The 15137-nt window shown below is 35.4% G+C and overlaps 1 protein-coding gene across 1 annotated transcript; it reads left to right on the forward strand.

Moving 5' to 3' along the window:
- The first annotated feature begins 2997 nt into the window (after positions 1 to 2997).
- Positions 2998 to 13937, forward strand: cel.2 (carboxyl ester lipase, tandem duplicate 2). Its single transcript, XM_030149668.1, has 11 exons — positions 2998 to 3430; positions 5177 to 5324; positions 6980 to 7099; positions 7183 to 7380; positions 8914 to 9044; positions 9152 to 9259; positions 9832 to 9946; positions 11847 to 12033; positions 12105 to 12308; positions 13373 to 13582; positions 13697 to 13937. Exons 1-11 carry the CDS (start codon positions 3368 to 3370, stop codon positions 13878 to 13880), a joined length of 1668 nt encoding a protein of 555 aa, XP_030005528.1. The 5' UTR covers positions 2998 to 3367; the 3' UTR covers positions 13881 to 13937.
- The last annotated feature ends 1200 nt before the right edge of the window (positions 13938 to 15137 follow it).

A 15137-nucleotide genomic window follows, 5' to 3' on the forward strand; every position in this document is an offset into this window, starting at 1 on the left:
TAATTTTATTTTCATTGTCACAATATAATTTTTTTTAAAAATGGCAATGTAACCAAATCAGGTGTGAACAAATTAAAAAAAAAAAAAAAAAAAATTCTGCCTTCCTTTCACATCTGGAGTCAGATAACATAGAACAAACTGTATGGAGTATCTTAAACTTCCAAAAAGTTGATAAAAATCTTAACCCCACATTCATTTTAAACATGACTTATGTGAGTAATATATTATATACTCATATAATACTAATATATACTCATATATTACTCAGTAATGTAAAGTCTGTTAACGTTTAAGATGAAAACATATGACTCTTACTCTTGTCTTTCACAAAATCATTCAGAAAGTAATATTTGTGTCACATCTACAAGTACATAACACCAGCAATTATAGGCAACTAACCTGGCAACTTGGTAGCCTGCCTTGGTGGTGAATTCACTGAACTCCCAGGTTCACATGAAGAGTCACTGTTGTGAGTTTAAAGCAGCTTGAATTTGCTTCACTTTTTCGGAGCGCTCACTCCCTGCTAGCTTGTCGTATGCGTTAGCATGTTTAGTCTGCTAGTGTGTCTTCACACTGAATTCCTTAAACAAGGCAACAATCTCTCGACAAATTAGGCAAACACAATCACCTCGATTTTCAGTGAAAAAAAATTGTAATTCCCATCTCTCCTGGAAGAGGCGGCCCTCACTGTCAACTTTCCTTTTTTTTATTTACAGGCGCCATGGTTAGAAATTAGCGAAAAGGGTTCACGGCAAAGTCACAGAGCCAGATAGAGTTAGAGTGGTGCTGCCACCATGAGGTGAAAGGAGAAACTGCATTTTGAACCTTGTATGATTCATGTACTCTGTTCAACAGTCCAAGCGGGCCATAAAGAATACATTATAAAACCCAAGCTGTGGGCCGTATAAAATCTGACCGCGGGCTGTGATTGGCCCCCGGGCCGGACTTTGGACATGCCTGCCCTAAAATTACAAAAATTAAATGGTCAAATATGTGAGGTTGTGTTGACATTTCATTGACTACAAATGTGTTAGAACACGTTCATCTCACAGACGAGTTCGTTCAGAATCAGCTTTACCACAAATCAGTGGACTCGATGTTGTTCACTTCTCATACATTCTCATTGCGCTGTTTTCTCATACGATCTATGGTCAGTGCATTTGCCCGTAGACGCTCAGCGTCCATGCGCTTCAATGGAACTGAGTGGAACAGTTTTTTTCACTGCCTCAAAACTGGACAGTAATTAGATAAATACCACGATGTTGTCCCGCCCCCGGACGCACAGCATCTGTGGGGGTGAATGGAGCTGTGGGTGGGCCTCGGCTGGGCTGGACACTGGGCTTCCACGTGCTGATTGGAGGATCAGTCGAAAGGCTGAATCCCATTTGATTGACAGCTATTTTGAGATCTACTCCTTCACTGGACACAGTTCAGTTTTATATCGTCACATATTCTGCTGTGAAAGAGAGAGAGAAACCACTACGAAATTATTTGTTCCTTTCTTGCACTGTAAATAAAACACACTCATTGTACTTCCTTGTTTCAATTTAACATAATTTCAACGTTTTCTTATTTCAGTTACATAATTTATTAAAATTGTTTTGTAGATAGTTATATATATATATATATATATATATATATATATATATATATATATATACACACACACACACACACACACTCACACACACACTCTCACACACACACACACACACACACACACAAATATACATATTAAAACACCAATATGTGCTAGACAAATATTTATATGAGTAAGCGAAATATGCATGTGCAAAATATTTTTATTCATGTATATTTGTATTTCATAATTTCACACTATTGCTGAGATAAAAATGGAACTAAATTCAAACTAATTTTTCATGTAAGTAAATGTTAGTTTTTCTGTCATAATGTTTAAAAAAGACCAAACATACTTAATTAATCCAAACCAATGGCTGATTTCTTTAACTGGATTGCATCACTTACAAAGGTTTTTTTTTTTTAATTTTTTTGCAGGGTGAGCAGATCAAAAAACGTGCAAAGCATTGCATGTGACTCTTTATAAGGTGATATTACTTGCAGGTGTCATTATAGAAGCATTTTCTCTCTCTCTGCTGTTTTAGGGACAGTGTTAAATATAAAACCATGCTTTAGGGCTCCGTTGGCTGCAGCAGTGAGACTCGCAGTCTGATTGTGCAGCTGTGTCAACTGTAGAAGATGACGTTTCCGAAGCTTTAATGTTTCCAAAACATGTACAAACCTTTGTGAGTCTGAGAAGACAAGTCTGTGTGGTGAAAGTTAATGCTATGTTAAAATAGTTTATCTATAACACTCCTGAAAATAAGGTGACAGTTGTTGACTTTGTACAAGTTACCACATGGTCATATGTTGCACCAAAATGTTTTCATTTGTCACATCACATCCTTAATTCACCATGCTGGCATTTCACTGTCTTCAGAAACAAACAAAAAAAACCCTCAATAATAAGAATAACTTACTGATCCAACCTTTACAGTATTCAACCACAAGACAAGGATGTCCACGTTGTTCCCATCATTCTGTTTTATGACTTGGAGATGACACATTATGATGGGATTTAACTGTGGTCTTTAAACTATGCTTCCATTAAGCAATTTGCAAGGTGTTTGTTTTTTGAGTTTGTTTTTTTGTTTTTAATAAAATACAATCCCCATTTTATCTTTCCCAAAGGCATAAAAATAGGCTAAATCTAATATTGCAGTGTCTGCAATTACAATTCTAATTTAATTTCCTCAAATTTTGAGGAAGCTGAGATGTTAATTTATTATTTTTTAAAATAATATTTTGACTCAAAGAATTAAAGTTGGTGACAAGTAGTGATGTTTTCATTAGTCAGTTGTAAATCTTTGGTTTGATCTTCATTTATCTTCATATATTTAAATAATTATAAATTATAGCCAAATGTATATTGTATTTATATGGGTTTATATTTAGCACATATGTAGTGGATTATGATGTAGAATTATATATATGATTGTTAATATATTGATTGATATTGACATATATACATGCTGTATCAACATAGATTGATATAGTTTGTGTGTGATATTGTAATAAAGGGGTGGGATTACATTATCATTTAATGTCTTCCCACTCCTTTTTGGATGTGTTTATATTTCATGTTAATTTGCTTCATGCATTTGGTGGTTGCATTGTACTTTTTATATGTTCACATTTTTGCAAATTTTAATCCTGTGAGATGTTTGGTTAACCATTAGCTGTTAGGTAACAGTGGGAGTGCACACTGATCGGATGCTGTGCTGAGGGAGGGGTCTCCTGTATAAAAGTCTATGAGGTCATTGACTCTAATCCGTACAGTTTGGTCACAATGGCGATGCTGGGGATTTTGGTAGCTGTGGCTGTGTTTCTGGAGGCGGTTTCTGCAGCCTCTGTAAGTGGAATGAATTTACTACAGTTTTAATCTAAGAAAGTGTCAAACAAATGGATGTTTTGAATCATCTGAGTGTCATCTATGTCTGTGTTTTACTTTATCATTCTGGTCTGGTATTCCTGGAAACAAAAAGAGGTCCAGTTGTTGTTGTTGTTTTTTTTTTTTTTTAATTTTTACTTATTTTTTTTAAATGAGATTTATAAACATGAGAGTACAGTATTCATATCAATTATAATTAACCCTTATATACATAACTGTAACAGTAACTTTACAAAGATAAAACATTAAAAAGAGCTTCTTATTTATAACAGACATAATTAAATGAATACCAGAGTCTAATACAATTTATCAAGTCCAGAATATATGAGTGCATAGGTTTATATAAAATCAGGAACCGCAAAGTATGTATTGTAAGTCCAGTTTTTTACTATTACCTACATATTTGCTGTTGTCTGAATATGACTCCAATAGTACCTAAAATTTCAGTCTGATGGAAATAATAATCATCAAGGCCATAGATGCTCATCTTAATCCTAAACCTGGACTAAAAATGTCTTTTAGTTTCAAATTAGACTTAATTCACATCTGAAGTTCTTGTTTTAGGGCAGGCATGTCCAAAGTCCGGCCCGGGGGCCAATCACAGCCCGCGGTCAGATTTTATACAGCCCACAGCTTCGGTTTTATAATGTATTCTTTATGGCCCGCTTGGACTGTTGAACCGAGTACATGAATCATACAAGGTTCAAAATGCAGTTTCTCCTTTCACCTCATGGTGGCAGCACCACTCTAACTCTATCTGGCTCTGTGACTGCCGTGAACCCTTTTCGCTAATTTCTAACCATGGCGCCTGTAAATAAAAAAAAGGAAAGTTGACAGTGAGGGCCGCCGCTTCCAGGAGAGATGGGAATTTACAATTTTTTTTCACTGAAAATCGAGGTGATTGTGTTTGCCTAATTTGTCGAGAGATTGTTGCCTTGTTTAAGGAATTCAGTGTGAAGACACACTAGCAGGCTAAACATGCTAACGCATACGACAAGCTAGCAGGGAGTGAGCGTTCTGAAAAAGTGAAGCAAATTCAAGCTGCTTTAAACTCACAGCAGTGACTCTTCATGTGAACCTGGGAGTTCAATGAATTCACCACCAGGGCAGGCTACCAAGTTGCCAGGTTAGTTGCCTATAATTGCTGGTGTTATGTACTTGTAGATGTGACACAAATATTACTTTCTGAATGATTTTGTGAAAGACAAGAGTAAGAGTCATATGTTTTCATCTTAAACGTTAACAGACTTTACATTACTGAGTAATATATGAGTACTGATTACTGATATAAGTCATGTTTAAAATGAATGTGGGGTTAAGATTTTTATCAACTTTTTGGAAGTTTAAGATACTCCATACAGTTTGTTCTATGTTATCTGACTCCAGATGTGAAAGGAAGGCAGAAATGTTTTTTTTTTTTTTTTTTTTTTAATTTGTTCACACTTGAGTGGCGTAGATTTGGTTACATTGCCATTTAAATTTTTTTTTATTGTGACAATGAAAATAAAATTATTGTAGAACAGCACATTTATATGTAATTTTTACTGTTTAAAAAACGTCCGAAGGGACCACTGGCCCCTGGCAATCTCCACATTATCAGATCTGGCCCTCTTTAAAAAAAAGTTTGGACACCCCTGTTTTAGAGTATCATCCACGTCTTTTGTGTTGATTTTCTGCATCATTCATCTTTGTGTTGACCCTCTTCAGCTGGGTGTGGTGTACACAGAAGGAGGCATGGTGGAGGGGGAGAACATCCGCCTGGGTTTCCGTCGTCACATGGACGTCTTCAGGGGGATTCCTTTCGCTGATATTCCCGGACGGTTCGAGAAACCAAAGCGTCACCCAGGCTGGGATGGTAGGTTCATAAACCTCCAACTGACTGGATTTCAGTGCTAAAACAGTAACTAAAAACTATGTTATGCTTAAAAATATTCTTCTGGATTGTCAGTTGTCCACATATTTCTTTTCATCTGTAACTTTATTAACTGAAAATGTTGTATCTTTACCTCTCCAGTTGGATTTTTCACTGTTTTATTGGAACACAAACATTCATTACTACATTAAACATTATTACAGGACATTAAATACTTAAGACCTTTTTAACAACATAAATTGAAGTTTTGCACCCATTTCCAAAGTAACAACAGTGAGGACTGTATTTGCATTACCATCAGTAAATAAGAAATAATACATTATTATCAAATGAAGTAAAGGAATTTAACCAGGATGTGGATAAATGTCAGGAAATAGACACATGGATTAAAGTTTTAAACTGACTCTTATTCATTATCCGTATCATAACTCATGTATCACCTGCATTTAGACTTAAAATGTGACACTTCTTAACATTCAGTTTAAGGTGAACCTTTTTCCAAAAGGAGATGGCAGTAATCTGTTTTTCTATTGCACTATGCCAAACATTTTTGATTACGATAGGAAAAGTTTGGGTTAACACCACTAGTTTAGATTTATTTGATTTCTATTAATGTGTAAATAGAAACATGCCATCATTCATCAATTCCTTGTTAAACGAGTCATTTTTGAACATTTACAAGTGACTGGCTGATGCGCTACTTGCACTAAAGAAAATAGTTTTGTGTTGTACATCATCATTTTACCTTAAAGTCAATATAAAACCATGGTGACAAATTTCTCTAATCTTGAATGTGACGTTTTTATTGTGTTCTGTTTTTTTGCCACTTTTTCACATACAGTTCAGTCTTTTAAGTCCTTTCAATGATGTTCTAATTATTATTTGCTTCACTGAAAACAAGGAAAAATGGTAAGAAGGAAAAAATCCAATTTGGAAAAAACTTCCTGAAGTGTTGGGCTGAGACAGCTGATTCAGTCCTCTAATGCAAGGCAGTATCCTTCATCTCTTCCCATTCAGTCTAAAATAATAAGATTAAGAATACAAATAACAATAACACTGTATTAGATTTATATAGCGCTTTTCTATTAACACATACTCAAAGCGCGTACAGTGGATCCATGATTCATTCACTCTCACATTCCCACTCTGGTGGTGGTAAACTACATGTATCCACAGCTGCCCTGGGGTAGGCTGATGGAAGCGTGGCTGCCAATTTGCGCTTATGTCCCCTCCGATTAACACCAAACATTCCTACACATTCATACACCAGTGTGAGTAGCAGCACTGGAGGCAAGGAGGGTGAAGTGTCTTGCTCAAATACACAACAGCACATGACTAGGAGCGGGATTCGAACCGCCAACCCTTCGGTTATTGGACAACCTGCTCTACCTCCTGAGCCATGGCCACCTTAAAATGTTGGAAATACCTTAAAATGGAAAATGATCCTAAAAGCTTTTACAAATAGAGGTCAAGCCCAAAAAAAGGCAAAAATCACAATCTTCAGAAAAAGGTAGAATGGTCCTGGGCCTTCACTCTACTTGATAATATATTTATTATGTCTTTTGAATGCTAAAAGTTATCTTGAAAATATCTCCTGTTCCTCCCTCTAATCTGTCTTCCTGGTGATTTTCTTTCAGGAGTCCTGAAGGCCACTGAGTACAGGCCTAGATGCCTCCAGGTGACCCTTACGATGACTGATACCAGAGGCAGTGAGGACTGTCTTTACCTGAATGTCTGGGTTCCTCACGGCCGCGATGGTAAGAGCTTAGATGATCCTCACACAGACTCATTCATCTTGTCATTTACTGTAAAAGTCATCATGATGGTCTGTGGTCTCTAGTGTCCACTGGTCTGCCCGTCATGGTCTGGATCTATGGTGGAGGCTTCTTGGCCGGGGGCTCGATGGGGGCCAACTTCCTGGACAACTATCTGTACAGCGGGCAGGAGATCGCAGACAGAGGAAATGTTATTGTGGTGACTCTGGGATACCGAGTGGGAACTCTGGGATTCCTGAGCACTGGAGACTCTGAAATGCCTGGTAGGAGCTCACCAGTGATTTCACACCACACAGCATCAACATATGGTTAGACGGAAGTGAAAAGTGGTAGAAATAAGAGTTTTTGACAGTTTTAGACTCTTTATTAATGTAAAAAAAAAAAATCACTGTCATTCATCTGAGTCCAGGAAAAAAGTGTTTATCTGAATAAGTTGCAAATTATCTTATTTCTTAGATGTTTAATCCAAATTTCAACCCAGTCTAGTGAAAAATAAGTATCATCTTACTAATGAAATTAAGCTCCAAGGGCTGAACTTCAAGAATCAGAAAATCATTTAGAAGCAGAGCAGTGTCCCCCCGCCCCCCCGCCCCAAAAAAAAAAGAAAAAAAAAAGAAAAAAGAAAATCCACTACATGAAGTGGGAGTCCCAACGTGAGCTGGTATGGATGGCAATGGTTGGTTAGACCATGTAAATAAAACACAAACTTGAAAACTAAATCTTAAATAGGCTTTTAAAGGATTTGTACTTGGATTATACTTGTGGTAAAAGCTGCCATTTGTGAACAGAAACAGTACATATTTTGGCAAATTTATTTTATTATGATAATTACCTGCAATAATCAATCAGTTGTTTTTATATGACATTAATTCCATAACTACAAATAAATTGTGTGTTGCTGTTTGGTTGATACTACAGTTTACTGTTGGGGAATTCACTTAAACATCTTGGTCTGAGAGTTAAAGGGGTTTTATGTTGTATTGATAATCCAAACTATCAGCATTAGGCGAAATTTATGAGCCACAGCTACCAAACCAACCAGCGAATCAACCCAATGTATCTACAGACTATATCACTCACTGAATAAAGTATAAAGCTCATTGTTAACACACATCTGTATTATGGTATCATCAAGTTTTCTCCTATCAAAAATGTAGTCGCTCAAAATAACACTGCATCTTGTAATCTTCAGCCACTGCATCAGCTGATGGTTTACATTATAGCTCTGTTAGCTTAGCTCTGTTTTTAGACTGAAAACAGCCACAGCAAAACCACAAATCAACTCTGTTTTCTGTACAGTTTGTGTTGTCAGTAACTGAATTAAAGATCAGTTTAAAATTGAACAAACAAGGTCAGAACTGTCACAGTTTAGTCTGAACCGTGGATCATTAAACAGCAACTTAGCAAAGATAATAACATCCCATAATAACTTCATACCTTCATAAGCCTCATAGTCAAATTCACCCCTATAGAAGAAACATTGCCATTTCAGCATCAAACTTCATTCTTTTCATTCAGATCTGTGTCCAGTGGAGAAATAAATGAGAATTCTTCTGTTTTTATCATTTCTTTTCTATGACTCTGATAGTTCTCTTCAGTTCTCATCCTTGTTAGTTTTGCCTGATTCACTTCTTATTTCTGCAGTAGAATACATTATAACATTACAACAGTTTATTCTAAATGCTCTAATGACACTGTGAGGTACTTGAAGCTTTTAAAGTATAAATATTACTTACAGCTCCTTTAACGACACTGTTACTTTTAAATTAGTACTAAGTTTGACTATTCCCCATCAGGAAATTTTGGTCTTTGGGATCAGCATTTCGCCATCGCCTGGGTGCACAGAAACATCCGCTCATTCGGAGGAGACCCTGATAACATCACCATCTTTGGAGAGTCTGCAGGTGGCGCTAGTGTCAGCTTCCAGGTTAATGGAATTTTAAAATATCGTTATGTGAATCAAAGGATAAATGATTCAATGAAACAGATGATAATGTAAATAACAAACCTTTTGTTCTCTCTGTGCCCAAAAAGACTCTCACTCCCCACAACAAAGGCCTGTTCAAGAGAGCCATCTCCCAGAGCGGTGTCGCCCTCTGCCCCTGGGGCATCAACAAAAACCCTCGCAAATTCGCTGAGGAGGTAAACAACACATTACCTGATCTTTTCTGGATTCAGTGAAGTCATATTCTGATTCAGACCATTTCATATCCAGATAATGAAACATATCACTGAAGAATACATTTTCATATATTTAATGAATAAATTACATAGAAAACATTCAAATCACATGGATAATCTTATTTGTTTTTACATTTTAATTCATATACTCAAGAAAATAAAAGTACTTACATATTTACATCTTTGATTTTCTTTTTTCATTCAGACCCTTTGAGCAAATTTTCAATAAAGTCTCAAAATAGAAATAGTTGCAATAAAAAATACTGTAAAAGTGTAATCTATATATGCAAAATATTTCTGAAAATAAACACAAACAAATAAACAATGGGGCCTATAATAAAATGATAGACATTTTTCAGTCATCGTCATACACACAGCCCCATATTCAAAGGTTTATGTATATGTGGTTTATATATATATATATATATATATATATATATATATATATATATATATATATATATATATATATATATATATATGTATATATATATATATATATATATATATATAGTACGTGTTTTCCTCCATAGATTGCTCTGAAGGTGAACTGCCCCACTGACCACAACATGGCCGCCTGTTTGAAGATGACCGACCCGGCGCTCCTCACATTGGCTGGAAAACTCAGTTTGACCAGTTCTCCCGATCGTAAGCACTTTACACGCAGGGGTATTCAAATCCTGTCCTTGAGGGCCGGTATCCTGCATATTTTAGATAGTTCCCTCTTCCAGCACACCTAGTTCAATTAATGATCAGCTCATCATGAAGCTCTGCAGAAGCCTGATAATGATGTAATGGCTTCCAGGTGTGATGGAAGAGGGAAATATCTAAAACATGCAGGATACCGACCCTTGAGGACTGGATTTGAATACCCCTGCACAGGGTCTTTGTACTAGAGAAACTCTCAACAATGACTTTATGTTTGATCACAGCCTAGAGGAGATGGGGGGGGGGTTCTTCTTTATGGAATACAATATTTTCTAACATATCTTGCCCTTGTTGAATAAATCAGCTCTAACTAAACTTGCAGCTGATGTAATGGTTCTGTAAGTAGTGCTCAGTGCTAAAGGGTTTGCCATATCTGTCTTTAATTCTAGACCTCCAACAAATATAAATACTTCTGTATGTGTAAACTGTAGATGTGATGAATGAATGAATGAATGAATGTTTTATTTCAGGCATATAAAAACCACAATAAACCCATCAACAAAAGCAAATGCCTGAAGCAAATTAACAAAAAAGAAATATGTATTATTATACAAAAAAACTTCTTATACTCACCCAGAATGAAGTGTGAAGAAGATAAACACTTATTTAATTCCACCCCTTCATAACAATACCACACACAAACTATATCAGTCTATATTAATACATCATGTATATGCGTTTATATTAAATCAATGTCATAATTATCATATATATAATTCTACATCATAATCTACTACATATATGCTAAATGTAAACCCATATGAATAAAATATACAGATGGCTATAGTTTATAACTATATACAATTTCCCTTGTAAGTTTCACTATATATGATTATCTCAATTATGTTTTTTAATATAACCTACAGCTATATTTGTTTATATAAATACAATATATAAAATATATAATATATATGTATTCCACTAAATATTAGCCAGTCTGTCCACCTTAATGTGTTTCCTTATATTCATCAGCATCATCAGAGTTAACATCCTCCCTCTTCCATAAACCTCTTCAGTAATACTTTAATGTTAAAAAAAAAGTGATTAATTGTAATTGTAATATTTTGTAATATTTAGTCTGACTATCTTTAGCTTTGACTACGACACACACACATCATTCGATAAAGTATGCACGTCATATGCACATCTATAAATAATAAATAAACTACTTTCCAACTAATTCGTTTATTTTATCCACCTTTTAGTTTAGTTTTGCTGTCTGTATTACTGGTTTTACCAACATTTGGTCTTTTTAAACCACCTCTTAGTTTGATTTTACTGTACTTTAGTCTAGTTTAGCCATCTATATGTCAGTTTAGTCAACAAAAGGTGTTAACCATCTTTTTTTAGTGTTTTACTGTCTTTTATACTGGTTTTACCAACTTTTTGTCTAGTCTTTTAGTCTATCTCTTAATTTGGTTTTACTATACCTCAGTTTAGTTTATTTTAGATGTACTGGACTTAGACCACGTGACCTTTTTCCACTGAAACAGTCTCAGTTTTAATGCTCTCAGTAAACTGATGTTTTTTTTATGTAATGAGAAGCTCCTCACTGCATCAGATAAAGGGTTAAAAAACGTGCTATAACTGAAATGTATTAGATTACCTGTCTGTTTCGTTAAATACAGGTGGGGTATTTGAACTGGATTTAAATGTATATTGCCTAATTTTATTTACTTGATTGAATATAGATATAAAATATATAGACTAAAACCAATTATCATACTGCTTAATATGATGGTTGTTACCTTTTTCAATCATATAATTCTTAAAACTTCTTTAGTCTCAGTTAAGGGTAAGCCCCACATGATCAGAATGACTGTTTTTCTTTCTGTATCAGATCCCCTCGTCACCAACCTGCTGCTCTCTCCTGTGATCGACGGCGACTTCGTGCCAGATGAACCTTCCAAATTATTCCACAATGCGGCTGAAATCGACTACATTGCTGGAGCCAACGACATGGATGGACATGTCTTCACTGGTTTGGACGTTCCCTCCATCAACTCCCCTCTGATGGACACTGCTATGTGAGTCCTATGTTCACAAAATAAAACCCGTGTCTCCCATTCTGTTATTAATGTCTTCTTTCTGATTGCAGTGATGATGTGAAGAGGCTTTTGGGTTCTTACACAAAAGAGAAAGGCAAGGCCGGAATGGAGGAAGGCTACTCCGTCTATACTTCAACCTGGGGTGCAAATCCCAAACAGGAAGTCATTAAGAAAACCATTGTGGAGATCGGAACAGACTACATCTTCATGGTTCCTACACAGGCTGCACTTTATCTTCATGCTGCCAATGCCACGTAAGAATAAGACATTATTCTGTGGATGTTCATGTCAGATTATCCACCAGGACCCTATAGATCACAGTGAGGCTGTTTATATTCACACTAATACTCCAGTCATTATCTGATCTGTGGAGTTATCAGATTTTTTAAGTGATGATGTAAACAGCATAATCTGATCTGTTTTATCAGATAACAGCAGCAATATGTTTATGAGAAATCAGATTAACGCCTGGATTTCTCCCGTATGTATACAGGTTAATCTGATTTATTTCATTCTTTACATCTGCGCATGTATATATAAAAAAAGAAATTGTATAAAACCAAAGTGACCTAGTCAAATGTATGTGGAAGACAATAATAGGAAGTGAGTCTACCATCACTATGTACATAAGTACTCTGAAAGAAATCTGATAATGGACTGAAATGTATAAACCAGGGATCTTCGATTAGCGTATTTATGACGTGAATGTAAACGCATCAGATCCGATTATTACAATTATCCGATTACTTCCAGTTATTGGATTGTATGGTCATGTAAAATGGCTCATCGATCTAAACTGTTGGTTATTGCTCTGCAGAAGGAACCTCAGTCCAGAATCCAGAAAACTTTTTTTAGTGTACGCATCATTGAACAACTTTTGATTTAGGAAGAGTGTAACTGCCATCCATTTTCAACTCTACATCCATAGTTGGACCTTATTTCATCCAGACACCAGAGAAATTATGTTGACCAAAACTGAAAGCAAAATTTTTTCCATTGGAGCAGTACTTTTCTGCTATTTTGTACTGTAAGCAGTTCTCAAAACTCCCTGTGGTTTCATTTCATTCCTCTAATATCTGTATTTACACTACATGTCAAAACAACTCATACTGATATGAAGTGAACGCCAACATCAGTGTGTTAGTCAAAATGTAATTTCCGAATGCACAAGTCACAGAAAGTGTCACCATTTTTTCAGACATTTCTGCAAAGCTTTGTTTTCTGCTCATACTTTGTCTTTTTTTTTTTTTTTTTTTAACATTCTCCTGCCTTTTGTTGTTCTCATTTCCACATCTTAACACCCTTTGTTCCACCACAGAACTGGTCGTACATACTCCTACCTCTTCTCTGAACCCAACCGTATGGGTGGTATCGGCAGGCCGTATCCCAGCTGGATGGGTGCCGATCACGCCGACGACCTGCAGTATGTGTTTGGAAAGCCTTTCACCACGCCGCTGGGATACTGGCCTCGCCACCGTGACCTGGCCAGATACATGATTGCCTACTGGACCAACTTTGCCAAAACTGGGTATATGATACCGCTGACACAACACACACACAGAGAAATCAGAGAATTAAAATGCATATAAATCAGACCTGAAAACTGCCTCGGTAAATGGTTTGTCACTGTTTCTGTCCACAGAGACCCCAACAAAGGAGACCTGAGTGTCCCTGCTACCTGGCCCAGATTCACCAGCACAGGACACCAGTACCTGGAGATCCACCATGACATGAACAAAAACTACGTCAAACAGAAATTGAGGCTTCGTTATGTTCATTTCTGGGCCAGCATCTTCCCCAGCCTTCCTGCAATTGTCTCAGAATAAAAAAAAAAAAACCCTGGATCGTCTGAATACCTGCAATCTGAACCAAAACTGCAAGAGTTTTATCATTACTGACTCAATGAAATAAAGTGATGAGTAAAACTTCTCATATTTTTGTGGTTTTATTTAACTATAGCACCAGTTTGAACTCACTACATAATACAATATGTTACTGCACATTTGCAGAGTTTTGTACCATAAACACTTTGGTTTAGCTGCTACTGACACAAATACAGTAATTAATACAAATACAGTAAAGTGTTCAACATATTTGATGAAGACCTACATCCAGTTATCAGTGATCTATTTCAATAATATAATATGCTTTGAAAAATAAAAATCAAACCAAACGTCATTCGGTTTGTCACTCAGCTTCATTTTTCTTCATTAGCTTAAAGCTATTTTCATTTAAGTTGTAGGAAATAGTTGTTGAAGTAATTTTTGAACAAACAAAAAAGTACCTGTATTTATTTCAGATGAATAGTTGAGACAAGATTAATCTGATTAAATGGAGGAGTTACTGGCTATTTCATGAATAGCGTCAAGATAGTCAGCTAAAACAGAAAATCAGTTAGGCACTGTTTGGTTTAACTTGATTTATTTTATTTAAGGAATTATTTGTAATAACATTTGCAAAAAATTCATTTAACACATTTTTAAAAAGTCCAGCCATTATGTTAGTGTAGAGCTACTTTTATTCAACATGCTTTCTAATTTGGTGAAAATTATAAAATATTTGTTATAATATTGTTGTTGTAGATAGTGAATAATGAAAACAAGTACCCATGTTTATTGCACTTGAGACGAATAAGGTTACACAAGACAAGGTTAATGTGATTCAACAGAAGACCTATAAAGCTTGCTTCAGCTAAAACAACTAAATCTGCCACTGTTTGACCAGTTTAACATCATTTATTTTATTTTTGGAGATAAAAAAAAGGTTTTTACAATGTTTTATTTATATTAACATCTGCAAGCACATTTCTAAAAATCATGACCATTATTTTACTTGGATGCTAAAAGTATTTAATAAACTAACATGCCTGAAAATGCTTAAATTAGTTTCTCAAACAGATTAAATCAGTTTTTTTTTTTTTTTTTTTCAGCTTTCATGAAAATATAATACTTTTTATAATACAATTTAAGCCATTTTTAATAATCAAAATTAAATACTTTACATGCTTTTGTCATCATCGTAATATTTGAAGGATTTAGATTTTTCAAACATTTAGAAAAACGTTAAACACATTCCAGTTTGTA

This window comes from Sphaeramia orbicularis, chromosome 12, assembly GCF_902148855.1.
Source record: "Sphaeramia orbicularis chromosome 12, fSphaOr1.1, whole genome shotgun sequence".
Lineage (NCBI taxonomy): Eukaryota > Metazoa > Chordata > Actinopteri > Kurtiformes > Apogonidae > Sphaeramia > Sphaeramia orbicularis.

What these genes read in the sequence shown, in the direction of transcription:
- cel.2 (XM_030149668.1), top strand. Translation starts at nt 3,368, where the DNA reads ATGGCGATGCTGGGGATTTTGGTAGCTGTGGCTGTGTTTCTGGAGGCG. An exon ending in CCTCTGATGGACACTGCTAT is followed by an intron (nt 12,034 to 12,104) that starts GTGAGTCCTATG and finishes TTCTGATTGCAG; the next exon opens with TGATGATGTGAAGAGGCTTT. An exon ending in ACCAACTTTGCCAAAACTGG is followed by an intron (nt 13,583 to 13,696) that starts GTATATGATACC and finishes TTCTGTCCACAG; the next exon opens with AGACCCCAACAAAGGAGACC.